We start from the raw sequence: 12,535 nt of genomic DNA, 5'->3' as shown, positions 1-12,535 counted from the left end.
ATTTGGTAAGTTATGGTATAAAATATTTGAAAATAGAATAACAGTATGCGTTGATGTAAAAATGGGACCAAGTACAAAATTTTTTATTGTTTGTAAACTTAGTGTCCATTGAGGCTATATTACTATAGTGTGTATCAATATTAATAATTTAGCAGTATCTGTTTTTGATACCGTCCAATATCTTGACTACCACAAATACCGTGGATTCTAAAATGCACATCTTATATCATAGCTAAAATAACCTGTATGAAGAAGTATACTTGCAGTACATCTGTATAAACCTGCAATTGGCTTTCAATGCAAATTCTACCATTACTGTAACTCTAGAACTACAGATAAGTTTAGTGATACTGCAGTATCAAGTTGACGATACCATACTGTTTATGAAATATCAAAACTATTCAGCACTACATGCATTAGTGGCTTCGTTTCTACATAAACTTGACTACTCTATTAGAGTATTTTGTATTAGCAATGGTGAGTGGAACGTGCCATCTAAAGTTGGGTCCAGATTTTCTTATGTGAGACTTTTCCATTCACAAGTTTTTTAGCACACAAATGCACATGTGCATGCGTTTACAATATACAGGAGCAGTTCTCAGTGACAAAGTATTTAATGACAAGGCTTATACTTGTGAATTCAATTGATCCTGGAAATATAGCATTTTATCAACAAATTTCTTTTTTACATTTACACAACTGGCACATGCAGCAATGTTAATACACAAGTATATAATATCAGCAGTTCAAAGCCAAATAAAAATATGTGTAATGAGGGTTAATAATTTCATGTTCACACACACATAGTTATAATTTAGCTTTCACAGGAGAGGTCAACATGAATACTTCAGGTGTGAAGGTGCCATGGAAGCCATACGGTATATGGTGTTTCAGCTTTATCCGAGTCACCGGTCCTTTATCAACATGTTGAGCATCAAGAATAGCAAACTCAGTGATGTGTTTCTCAGGAATGTACAGCTGAACAATGACATAACCATCATCTTCTTCACCAATATGCCTGGACTGCCAGCCATGACGTGGTACAAACACAGGCTCCCCCAGGCATCCATGGGAGTACCACACTTGTCTATTCTTTGACTGACTGTCAAACTAAAACAGAAAAAAGTATGATGCTTTACTATTATTTTTGATTCAAAGCATGCATGCACACACGTACCATATTCATGGCCAGTCTCAAATACACACGTGGGCTTGTTTGCATAGGCATAGCAACATGCCAATTTAACCTTCAAGATTGAAATACTCTAATAGAGCAATCAGTTACTCTAAACATTCAGATGTGTTTTCAAATGACATCAAAATTACTACCAAATGCAATTTCAGAAAGCTAATTCTTTTCTGATGGCATGCCCCCAGACCCACTAGACTGAGCATGCTTAAACATGCATGCTAGGTGTGCAACGCACAATGCGCAATTTAAATTGGCTAGTTATGACCCTGTTAGTCCCCTCACTAATATTGTCATTACTATAATACACCGCTGTTTGATAGTATGCCTAGCAAGGTATATACTGAGGTGCCAAAAACTGAATATAACTACAGCCTTGATGTATGTGTCTCACTTTAGGGAGTGTTTCACTGTTGCAAGTGAATACTGTAACTGAGTCGATTATATAGAACACTTTCACTACTCTGTGCCTGAAGCACACTAAAATAAATGCCAGGCTCATTTAAATGCCACTTTACACGCAATGGCTTCTATACAGATAAATGCAGTACATACAAACACACACAATTTCTGGGTGCCATACTATGGATGCAGATCATAATTCTGCCGTTGAGTAAATAAGGACATATTATATGTATGCAGCTAACACACACACGCACGTACGTATACACACACGCACGTACGTATACACACACGCATGCACGCATACACACACGACTGCTTGTACCTTAACAACATCCCTGTATGGAAGATTACAGCTCTTCCTGTCACTAGCCATCAGATAGGAGTAGCGAGTTCCCTCCATCCCATGACGGTATGGATGTGTTGTGGGGAACTCTACACTGGCCCTGTCTACTGCTCCATACGAAGTGCACACCTTCTTGCCCAAATCCAACTTAAATCTACACACCAACCCTACACAAAGACATGGGTAGGTTGAAGAAAGCAATACACAGACACAAATAAGAAGACGCTCACAAATATACACACAGATCATACATGTATAAATACTGATACAGTACTCGGTCACATACCGGGTGCCACTGAAGCATTAGACAGCCATATTTCACTTTCAAAATTCATGTTAAACTTTGGACCCAAACAAACAGCATTGAATGTTATCACATCATCAACTTGCTCTGACGTTGAGAAATGAAAGATCTAACAAAGTACATAACATCATTTTAATGTAATACATGCAGCTATTGTATTTTTCCTTACATGGAATGGATCTGTGTCCAGTTGGATGATCTCCTGGTGTTTGGCTCCCTTGTGTCGTGGGATGACCACAAAACGTGATGGAAGGTGAGGATAGTGATGCATCTGCTGACCTGGTGAACTCCAGCCGAGGTAGATAGACAGAATACTCCTACAATACAACATTAAAGCTTTGAGCACCAAAAATATGGAAATTTACCCACCCATACAGTGGAAAGTGAATTATCTTAATGTCAAGAAACGTATCAATCCAAATGCCACCAAAATGACTGTTTAATTAGAGCACTTTCCAAACAGGTGTACGTTCTATTAGAGTAACTGAACAAGGTTCTATACATACGTACTTGGCTGATTGGTTTTACCAGAAGCTTGTAAGTGTCAAACAACCCCCCCACCCCACATTATTTCAAATAACTTGACTCTCCAGTGTCTGCCTGACTATATTGGCCAATAATTATTAATTCTCTCATACAGACATTTATTGTAGTGGCCTACATAACTGTTAGTCTGAATATAAGTTTGTAAATACTATGAATTGTCGTTGTGCAGTTACTTACATAAATGACGTATCAACAAAAGGAGTCATGTGGAACACATAATAATCTGGTAACAGCAAGAAGTCATGAGCATAGTTGAGTCCCTTAATGTGGTGAAGTTGATGTTGTACGACTCTCCAGTGAGGATCAAACTCATAAATTCCTAGTGAAGGGTCTACCTTACCCACACCTGGCTTGACACTGATACACACCAACCTCTGTTGTGCATGAATAAAACATGTAATGCTACACACGTGGGTAAGCCTACACACACACACACACACACACACACTTACATTCTTCTCCATATCAAGTCTAAAATGTGCTGCAAGGGTCTTCAACTTAAGAGTCCCTCCCAGATCATCAACCCCCAATGTAGTAAGTGTGTGAGGGTCAAGACAATGTGGAAGCCCCGTCTCATAACAAGATATCACCTGTAGAGATCATTATTAACTTTACGAGGCTTCGTATAAGTATACAGCACTTACCTTACCACCCCAATAAAACACGTTGGTATTAGAAGGGTTGCGGTACATGTGTCTTGGCCACTGCAAGGTGAGTGCAGATGACAAGAACACCATTGTATCCTTCAGGGCACTTGATGGATGGGTGCCCATCTGTCCACGGTACAAAAACTTGCGTTCTTTCTGCTCCTCCAGGCGATGTTTAGATGCCACAAATTTGCACTTCAGATGCACGCGCCCACCTGTGAAAGTTAGCGCCACAATCATCCCATCACCGTCAATAGCTAGAGGAAAATCACGCTGAAAACGTTGCACCAATGATAAAATTTCTTTCTACCATGAACTAGTTTCTTCCCGTACACCTCGTGCAGTCCAGGACCGTTTCGCAGTAGCGTACCGTTCAGGTCAGAGGGGACGGATCCTTCTATGTCTTCTTGCGGTACCCAGTAGTCGTATTCTTGTGGAATAGTATGCCAGCCCTTCTTGACTTGGTCTATCTCTAGCGGTCGGTGTACATCTTGCAGCAGAGCCTCCATTGTCCCTTGCCGGGCCTGCGGTGCTAATTACCGTAATACGTATTTGGGCAATTATATATAATTGAGTGAAATGCAAATACTGCGGCTGCTAGTATGTACAATGACAAAGAAATAATATAATTATGTACAATATAATGTTTACTATTATGAGGTTGCTAACACTTCAACAAAATCTTTGAGTACACTGAGTTCCTTGTCAAATCGTTTCTGAATGTCTTGCAGCCTGTTACATAATCACACAATAATATTAGTAGGGATGCAGTAAAACTGAGCAAATCTGAGGAGGGTTGGTCATGCAACCAAGGCAATTAAACTGCTAGATTATACCCAGAACCATAATCACAAGCCTTAGGCTTAAACTACCCACAATCCATAGCAAGAGTACATAATAATAGAAAAAGTATTATTATGTACTCTTGTCCATAGCTTCTTTACTAGCAGCACTATGATGTGTGATAATTCTCAGTAATGCTGGACTTGTACCAATACCAGGTATCTGAATTCGACCAACCTCCTCTGAAACACCACACAACATCATTAACCTGTCTTGTCTATTCCGAGAGGCTTCCCTGACAGAATCTATCTCATCTAATATGACTGTGTCCAGTTTAGCAAATTGCTGAAGGATATAGTTATGTGGGTAATTACAGAACTTGTCTAAGTGTTTAATTAACCTCATCCATTTCATGATCTTCTACCCAAGCCTGTTGTAAGGATTCTGTCAAGACCAAATGGTTAGTACATTACACTACACTACACACACACACACACACACACACACACACACACACACACACACACACACACACACACACACACACACACACACACACACACACACACACACACACACACACACACGCACCTCTACATTTATTCAATTCACTAGTAGCTCCGGCCTCAACTTGTTCTCTGCTATCAGTAATGCCAGACAGATGTGTTGTCTCCTCCTTCAGCACCTCAGTAATCTGCGCACCATAACAACCATCACTGAACAGAACCACCTACCCTACAAGACTAACCTCCTTCAACCTACACAAAAGAACAAACAAGTAAAACAACAGACCATAAGTTGTGGAGTTTAATTGTTACAGTCAACGTATTGACTTGAATTACAACCAGTCCTGGCAACGCCTGAGGCCTTTGGTTGCTGAGGGTTTTGAATAAATCAAGTGTCTAGTCTCAAATGAATGCCTAGCGCAGTCATAATTTCCATGCAGTGCGAAGTGAAGAATGTTTTATAAAGTTCCTTTTAAGCTTGACTCTGTGAAATATACTGAGGAAAACATCAAGCAGAACACAACATTCAAGTATCACGAATGCTGGCAATGTGTATGTACGTAAACGCTGATCTCTTATAGTCACAAGTCTCCTAGGGTAAAAAGTTGTTTGAAAAATAAACACTATGTAGGGTCATAATTTGAGTCAATACAGTAATTATTTGCATATAAAATACATGCCTTTCATTTTCTTTCCTGACAATATTCAGCTTGTGGACTATTGTATTCACAACATGTTCTAGCTGATCCACTTCAGTGCTGTGCTGTCGTATGTTTTGCCTAGTGTAGGCCCTGCACCTCAGAATGTTCATCCTTATCTCCTCCTGTATGTAACATTATCAGTGTTGATATAATTATGCTAACTGTTTCACCTGAGGAATGTGCATCTTGCTTAAGGTCTTCTTGGCTCTAGCTATTCTCTCCTCTATTCCAGTTTGTTTGTTCTTCACCACTGCAATACTTCTCTGATACACATGTATATGTATCACAAGATCACAGTTCTTACCAACAATGTCTTTTTTCTTTGCTTCATATTTCCCAGTGATTTCATTATACTCTTCTTCTAACTTACTTAACTGTGGCTATAGTGTGTGTGTGTGTGGGTACAGTTACACATTACCATTTATATACTGCCATGAATTTACCATTACTGTTTCATACTGTTTATCAATATCTGCAAGGGTATTTTGCATTGATGTAATCTGTGTCTATTGGCAGTAACATTGTTTGTTACGCTGTTAGGTATGTGTAGGTGAAATGGTCATACCTCTAGGCTTGATTTTTGTTGGCTAAGTGATGCTATTAGTTGATCAAGGTGTTGTTTAGCTGCACGCAGTGCTTTAGTGAGGTCTTCAGTTTGGTTTGTGTGTTGCTCAATATCTTTGTGTAGTAACTTCATCTGTTAATATACCATATTTGTATAATGAATCATGCATGCAGCCGTGCACAAAAACACACACACATGTACACGCTCACACACAGAGCAAAATAAAGAAAGCAATGAGTTCCCCAGTGATGTTATAGCTGGGTGGGCTTCCCCAGTTGACAACAGGTCCCTGTTATACAGGAGAAGTTTCATGCTCAAGGAAACAACAACTATAGTAACTTGGCATAACCAGGCACTGAACCTGGAATCTTTTAATTACCAGGCTGATGCTCTAGCCACTTGGCTACGCTGCCTCTACATACACGAACAAATGCATGCACAAATGCATTCATATGCATGCGCGCACACACACAAACACACAGACTGTACATATACTTACATGTGTATGTATACTGTACATGTGTATACACTATAATAAGTGCTCGTGTACCTTCTGTGACATTTCATCTTGAGAATGTTTTTGTTTCTTTACTTCTGCTGTAGCCTCTTTAAATGATCGTGTCTGCTCAACTTGTTCTTTTTCTTTCACCTTCTGTAACTCCAGTAGCTCCTCCATTACTTCTTGTCTAAGACATGTACATTCATAATTATGTGTATAAGTATGTATGTGTGTACACTCAACAGTGAAGTTGTAAATAACACTATGTACAGTGATCATTGTAGTGAGACATGAAATATTCTGCAACACTAAAAGTCTGTAACCATTTCTCTAGCAAAACAGAATGTGTACCTGTATGCATGCATGAGTGCATATATTAAGGTCAAAGTTTCCCAGTATAATAGCTAGTGTTTTAGAATATTCTCTAATAGAGTAGTCATACAAGAATTACCTCCTTACCTTAACTGTCTTTCCCTCACTAGTTGATCCTTCAACTTGTTGATTTGCTCCCTCAAAATTGTCACAGATACTCTGCCATACGGAACAATACACATGTGTATTACAGGTGTTACACCACATGATCCTTGTAATTGAATGAGGACTAAGAAAAAGGGCCTCTAAAAACAAGGAAGAAATGTTGTAATTTCTTCTTTATAATCGATATAATATTCCAGATTCTAAATCCAAGTACCACATACTTGTGTGAATCATTTAGTTGGACTAGTCCCAGTTCCAGATCATGGTTCGTGCCTACCAGTCGAGATGCCTCGTCAGCTTGAAACATCAAGGTCCTCTTTGATGTATTAACACTAATTGGTAAAGAAATATAATCACCCCAATACTAATCTGTTTTGTATATACTTCTCTTGGATGTCTTTTAGGGTGAGATTCTGCATGTTGGCTTCCTCCTGTGCCTTCTTTTGCTCTAGATACATTGTAACTGCATTTAAAGACTAGGCAAATGTCTCTTACCTCTCTTGAGCAACTTGCGGCCACCTGCTAACTTCTTAGCCTCAGCTGTGCAAGTAGCAATTTCTTTTACATACTATCATTTTTTTTTAAAAAGTGAGTAATCATCAAACGATCCATTAACATACTTGTTCAGTCTTTTGGATCATTTCTTCTTTCTTTTCTGCAAACATTTTCACCATTTCATCTCTTTGTCTTATAATATCTTTTCTAATAATGAGAAAAAAGGAGAGCTGTATTTCACATACGTGAATACACATACTGTTCATTGTTAAGCCGTTCTGTTTCCTCTTCTCCTTCCCTCAACTGCTCTTCAATACCCTTGTGCTTGGCATTCAGGCGTTTTATCTTTGCCTCTAATTTGCAGCATGCCTGTAACACACATGCAAGCAGTAAGGCAATTCATCAACATATAATTGGATGCACATTTCTCTTATCCTCAGCCTCCAGTTCAGTTTCAACAGCACTGTTCTCCAAACTGATAAGCTCCCTGAAGTACACGAAGTATCATACTTCAATCAATATACCACACATTCAATCTTACTTCTTCAACTGTACGTCTGCTTTAGTATTCTCTTCACATCTTTTATTTACTGTCTCCTAGATGTTGGAATAAGACATAAGTTTTGTGCGCAGATATAAATTTAGTTGGTACCAAATCTTTGGCAAGAGATATCTTTTCTTTGTGAAAACTTTCTCTTTCTCTGATGATGGACTGATCTAGTTGTATAAGTCTACTCTCAGCACTAGCGATCTTGTGTTGTGCAGTGTAGCAAATGTCACTGATTATACTGTGTGTACCTGGTGTTGTGTGGTTGAGAGACTGTTCCTTGTTTCATTGAGGACAATCCTAGCACTATACATACACAGCACAATGTGTACTTAAAATAAATCAATACAACAGATTAAATAGTAATGACATGTGTATGTCACTTAATATGTGCAGCTAATTTCCTTGAGAAAAACTTCTTTTTTAAAAACCAGCAACACTTGGAACAATAAAATAGCATAGAAGCAAAGCACATAATCTTCACTAGTTTAATAGTACAATCATGCAGGAACTGGGATGCATAGACATCACAGGCAATGGCAGATCCAGGATGGGGCATTTGGGGCAAATGCCCCCCTTTTACTTTCCTCACCTTGTGGAGGAGCCAGCCCTTGCATACTTCTGATTAAAATACTAAACTTTATGTCAGGCCAAGATCAGTTTATACAACTCATGAAAATATGTACATTTTACTAGCATTTATTACAAATTCGTCTGAAACCAAAGTAAACCATAGATACAATAACGTTTACCGGGATTGGAAACGGAAGTGGGTGCACATGGGATCCATGTTTCGCTTACTTTTGGTACATCTTACTACAAAGCAGAGCAGTTTCACTGGATAAAGTAGGCACTACTTATTAGTTATGGCCATGAGACATGCGCTCGGCATACAAATCAGTTTAAATACTCACAGATGAAAAAGATACAAGCCCATATATCATTGAGTCCGACTTGCGCTTTCGACTGACACTGTTACAAAAATGAAATTTACAACCAGCAGAAACGTTTTACCTCAGCATATTGCAGTCTAGTGACTCCATTAGTGTGTAATACAACCTCGTAGCGAAGTATTTTAAGGTTACGGGATACTGTAAACCCCACATGTACACTATCGATCATTTTTCATGATTAGGGGTTTGATTTTTCTTAATGCATTGTTATCAAATATTTATGCATTCTTAACTTCTCATAAATCGACATGGAATTCAAATATTGTTATGGAAACATGAGTTGTCCCCATGCCAAACAGTGAAAACTGTGAACCAAAAATCAGACCAATGAAGAACCATGAGAACTTACTAACAATTCTAAGGTTTGAAGAACATCACTTGTGAGGGACTGGCAAGAGGATTTGTGAATAATGTGTATAGTTGCTGAAATATGACTACAATATGGCCTAAAGCAAGACACTGTGGTCACAAAATTAATTTTTAAATTGATATCACAAGCACTAGAAACATTATTTCTAACAAATGGCTCCGTCAGGACCTAGGCAAGAAGCCAGACTAGTAGTCTGTTTATACAAAATGCTAACAACTAGTTTGACAGTCCTGATTTTTGGTTCAGGAAAATATCGCCATTAGTCAGCAAAACTACGCATGCGCTTACAGGTGCGCCAGTTGCTAAGTGTGTTGTATCTATGTTATCTTGTACTGTTACATGTGTTTTCTTGTACCTTGTAACTGTTCAGTCAGCACGCTATTATTCTCCCAACAATTTAAGCCTGTTACCAGCTGATACAAAACACAACAACACCAAGCCCGCCTTAATTGCCTTAATTACGTAATAAAATTTTTGTTTGACAGTCGCTCACTATCCCGTAACCTTAAGTCAAATTCGTACAGAAAGTGAGTTATCTGTACCAATGCAGTAAGGCAAAACACGGATAACATCAAAGGCTGTGACATAACATTGGGGATTTTGTACACAAATGATGACGTAGTTACTTCCGTTTCCAATCCCGGTAAGCGTTATTGTATCTATGAGCAAACCAAAGTCAAAATAGCTGTGAAATAGTCACCCAGAACCTAGTCTCGCCCCCAGACCACATTGTGGTCTGGGGATGAGACTACCCAGAACTTTTGTGCGTACTAAGCGCCTCGATGTTGCTGTTGTCTAAGACATTCAGAGCCTTAAACAGCATTTAAGACTTCACAACCATCTGCAAAGGCCAAAATGGCAAAAATCAACAGTGAGACACTACTAAGAGGTGATTATTTGTTGCTTAAAAAATGCAGCAACTAACACTGAAGAGAATCTGGCTCTCCCCAACCAGGTACAACTTAGTCTGTTGTGCCCCTCCCCTTGCCAACTCCTGGATTTGCCCCTGACAGGAACTAACAAATTATATCTGAAGTTGCTTTACATTTTTTAAATTTGTTACATACATTGGGCAGATGATAGGTGACAACTGAAATGTTCTACTATTTGTATATTCTAAGTATACACTCACTTTGATTTTTCCAGCATACTCTTATTTAGTTTCTTCATCAGGTCATTATACCTTACTGACAGTGACTTCTCCTCCGTACTAGAAGAAGATGGAGATCAAATGTACTGCTCACATGATCTCAATAATGGATTACCTGAGCACTTCATTGTGCAACTCCAGCACTTCATTCCTCCGATGACAACCATCATCATTCTGACTGATGTTGCCTAGCTTCTCCTGTGTGGGTTGTACATAAGTGAAAAATAGGCTCAAATTATATTTATTTATTTATTTATTAAGGCTCTACAGCACATATTGAAGAAAAACAAAAAAAGAATTATGCTGCACCACAATTCATGTAACAGTTCTTGTTGCATGTTTGGGTATTTGTAGTGTGTGCTTGGCACATGCACTACTGCACCAGTAACTGATACACACAGTGTAGCAGTAGCTATACATATAATATACACTCCATACAGAACAGAATGTATTTTATTGATGGCAGTTGCGTCAGGCAAAGTTGACCCACAGTCCAAGCTTTAAAAAAAAGCATGAGGGTGGGAGGTCATTTTTTCACTTTTCATTAGGCCAGGCAAACTTGATTACTTGTTTATCATCCACAAAAATTCAGATTTCTATGCAGTCATTTTTCATTATTCATTAATAAAGAAAATACTCCAAATCAAGCTGTCTGTTACTATAAAGGTTAGCTAAACTAAGAACTAGCACTCCACCATTTCTGAGGTGCAAATAACATTTGCAAAATTGTAGCCAGCCTTCATAGCCCCAAAATACATATGTACGCAATTGATAGCAGCAATAATAAAATTAGAGGAGGTGGGGTAAAAAGGGATGCAGGCGGGGATGAAAAACAATTAATCAAGTTTGCTTCCTTTTTTCTTAGGGATTGAATTAGGAAGAATCTGAGTACAAATTTGTTGCTGCAACTCCATCTTAATTGTAAAAGTGTTTTGCACGACAGCCTGGCTCAAGCCAGTTGAGCTGTCACCATACGGGCATGAAAAAACACTCACAACATTAACAGTTGCTGAAATTAGCATTCTGCTAATCTTGTCCTATATGGGCTCTAAGGTTGACAATGACAGTTGCAACGATGTAGTACGTAATATTTGAAAACTTTCCAGACTTTGGAATATATCTAAATAATAGTCTACAAAAGTCACTGATGACTTCACTGCTAATACAGACCAAGGGACAGGTGTCCTAATCAGAGGATGTTACAATAATTAGCCATACTAATATTGAAACATCATGTGAATGAATAATCAGAACATCACGTGATAAAATAATGATATAATGACAATTTGAGGAGACTTCAAATACCATGCGGGTGGTGATGATAAACTGTGAATTAACTTTGCCTGGCCTTAGACACCCCAGCAATCTCTTTTGCAAACTAGATGCATGTGTTAGGCCTGCCACTAACCTGTAATTCCTTCAGTTGTGCAGCATTAGATTGTCTGGCAGCTCCAGTAGCAGCTAATAGAGATCACAATAGTCACCTAACTCAATTTAGAGCTAGCATACCAGCTAGTTCAGCCTTCAGTCTATCAGGGAAGGTAGCCACTTGGTGTCTTAACATACTACATGCTATAGTTTCTGCTTCCAGTGCCTCATGAGCAGCCAATCTCTTGACATCCTGTGTTAATAAGCTAGCAACATACTTATAGTGAATCACGTATACCATGTCTTTTAGGATAGCAACTACTTCATCAATTAGCTGCACACGTGATCCAGAGGATTGGCACAACTGGGCTGTCAAAATGAACGAGTTTTATGCTCGTAACATAACGCACTATACTTACCTAACTCGTGTAAGTGGTCTATAGCATTATTAACGTCTGTAGACTCGACACCTTCATCTTCAGTTGCAGGGCACGTTGCCATGTCAATACCGGTACAGTTCGTATTCTAACATATTAACACAGCTCGCTACAGTGCGCGTTAATTAAGAACACTGAACAGAAACGTTGCAAGTTCTATTCCCTGATCATTCACGATGTCCGAATTCGTTCCTTTAGGTGAACAAATCGAGATTGATGAAGTACTGGCGGAGCCTACATCGGAAAGGGT

General features: G+C 38.8%; 2 protein-coding genes across 4 annotated transcripts in view; one reads left to right on the top strand and one right to left on the bottom strand.

Annotated features, from left to right (window-relative positions):
- Positions 1–648: 648 nt before the first annotated feature.
- LOC136268395 (apocarotenoid-15,15'-oxygenase-like) lies at positions 649–12,412 on the bottom strand. 2 transcript variants are annotated; one of them, XM_066063726.1, is made up of 26 exons: positions 12,268–12,412; positions 12,147–12,217; positions 11,990–12,101; positions 11,889–11,941; positions 10,596–10,678; positions 10,463–10,540; positions 8,259–8,313; positions 8,113–8,211; positions 8,002–8,057; positions 7,884–7,947; positions 7,720–7,829; positions 7,586–7,667; positions 7,461–7,533; positions 7,350–7,413; positions 7,187–7,297; positions 6,948–7,019; positions 6,540–6,675; positions 5,990–6,121; positions 5,868–5,930; positions 5,729–5,804; positions 5,595–5,674; positions 5,404–5,546; positions 4,809–4,975; positions 4,618–4,661; positions 4,486–4,562; positions 3,958–4,166 (listed from the first exon to the last, which is right to left on the bottom strand). In XM_066063726.1, exons 1-23 carry the CDS (start codon positions 12,347–12,349, stop codon positions 4,948–4,950), a joined length of 1,923 nt encoding a protein of 640 aa, XP_065919798.1. In that variant the 5' UTR covers positions 12,350–12,412; the 3' UTR covers positions 3,958–4,166; positions 4,486–4,562; positions 4,618–4,661; positions 4,809–4,947. The 2 variants fall into 2 exon arrangements, with proteins under 2 accessions (XP_065919799.1, XP_065919798.1); XM_066063727.1 differs by lacking the exons at positions 5,404–5,546; positions 5,595–5,674; positions 5,729–5,804; ... (17 more) ...; positions 12,147–12,217; positions 12,268–12,412 and adding exons at positions 649–1,110; positions 1,917–2,104; positions 2,224–2,350; ... (2 more) ...; positions 3,240–3,377; positions 3,432–3,691 and having other exon boundaries at positions 3,745–4,166; positions 4,809–5,140.
- Positions 12,389–12,535, top strand: part of LOC136268408 (symplekin-like) — a 31,961-nt gene continuing 31,814 nt past the window's right edge. For both annotated transcript variants that reach the window (XM_066063741.1, XM_066063742.1), the window contains exon 1: positions 12,389–12,533. In XM_066063741.1, the coding sequence (XP_065919813.1) occupies positions 12,462–12,533 (72 nt within the window). In that variant the 5' untranslated portion in view covers positions 12,389–12,461. The remainder of the gene's footprint in view (positions 12,534–12,535) is intronic.

This window comes from Dysidea avara, chromosome 10 (genome assembly GCF_963678975.1).
Source record: "Dysidea avara chromosome 10, odDysAvar1.4, whole genome shotgun sequence".
Classification (NCBI taxonomy): Eukaryota; Metazoa; Porifera; class Demospongiae; order Dictyoceratida; family Dysideidae; genus Dysidea; species Dysidea avara.
The sequence above is the reverse complement of the archived record's forward strand: the minus strand, read 5'-3'. Positions and strand labels throughout refer to the sequence as shown.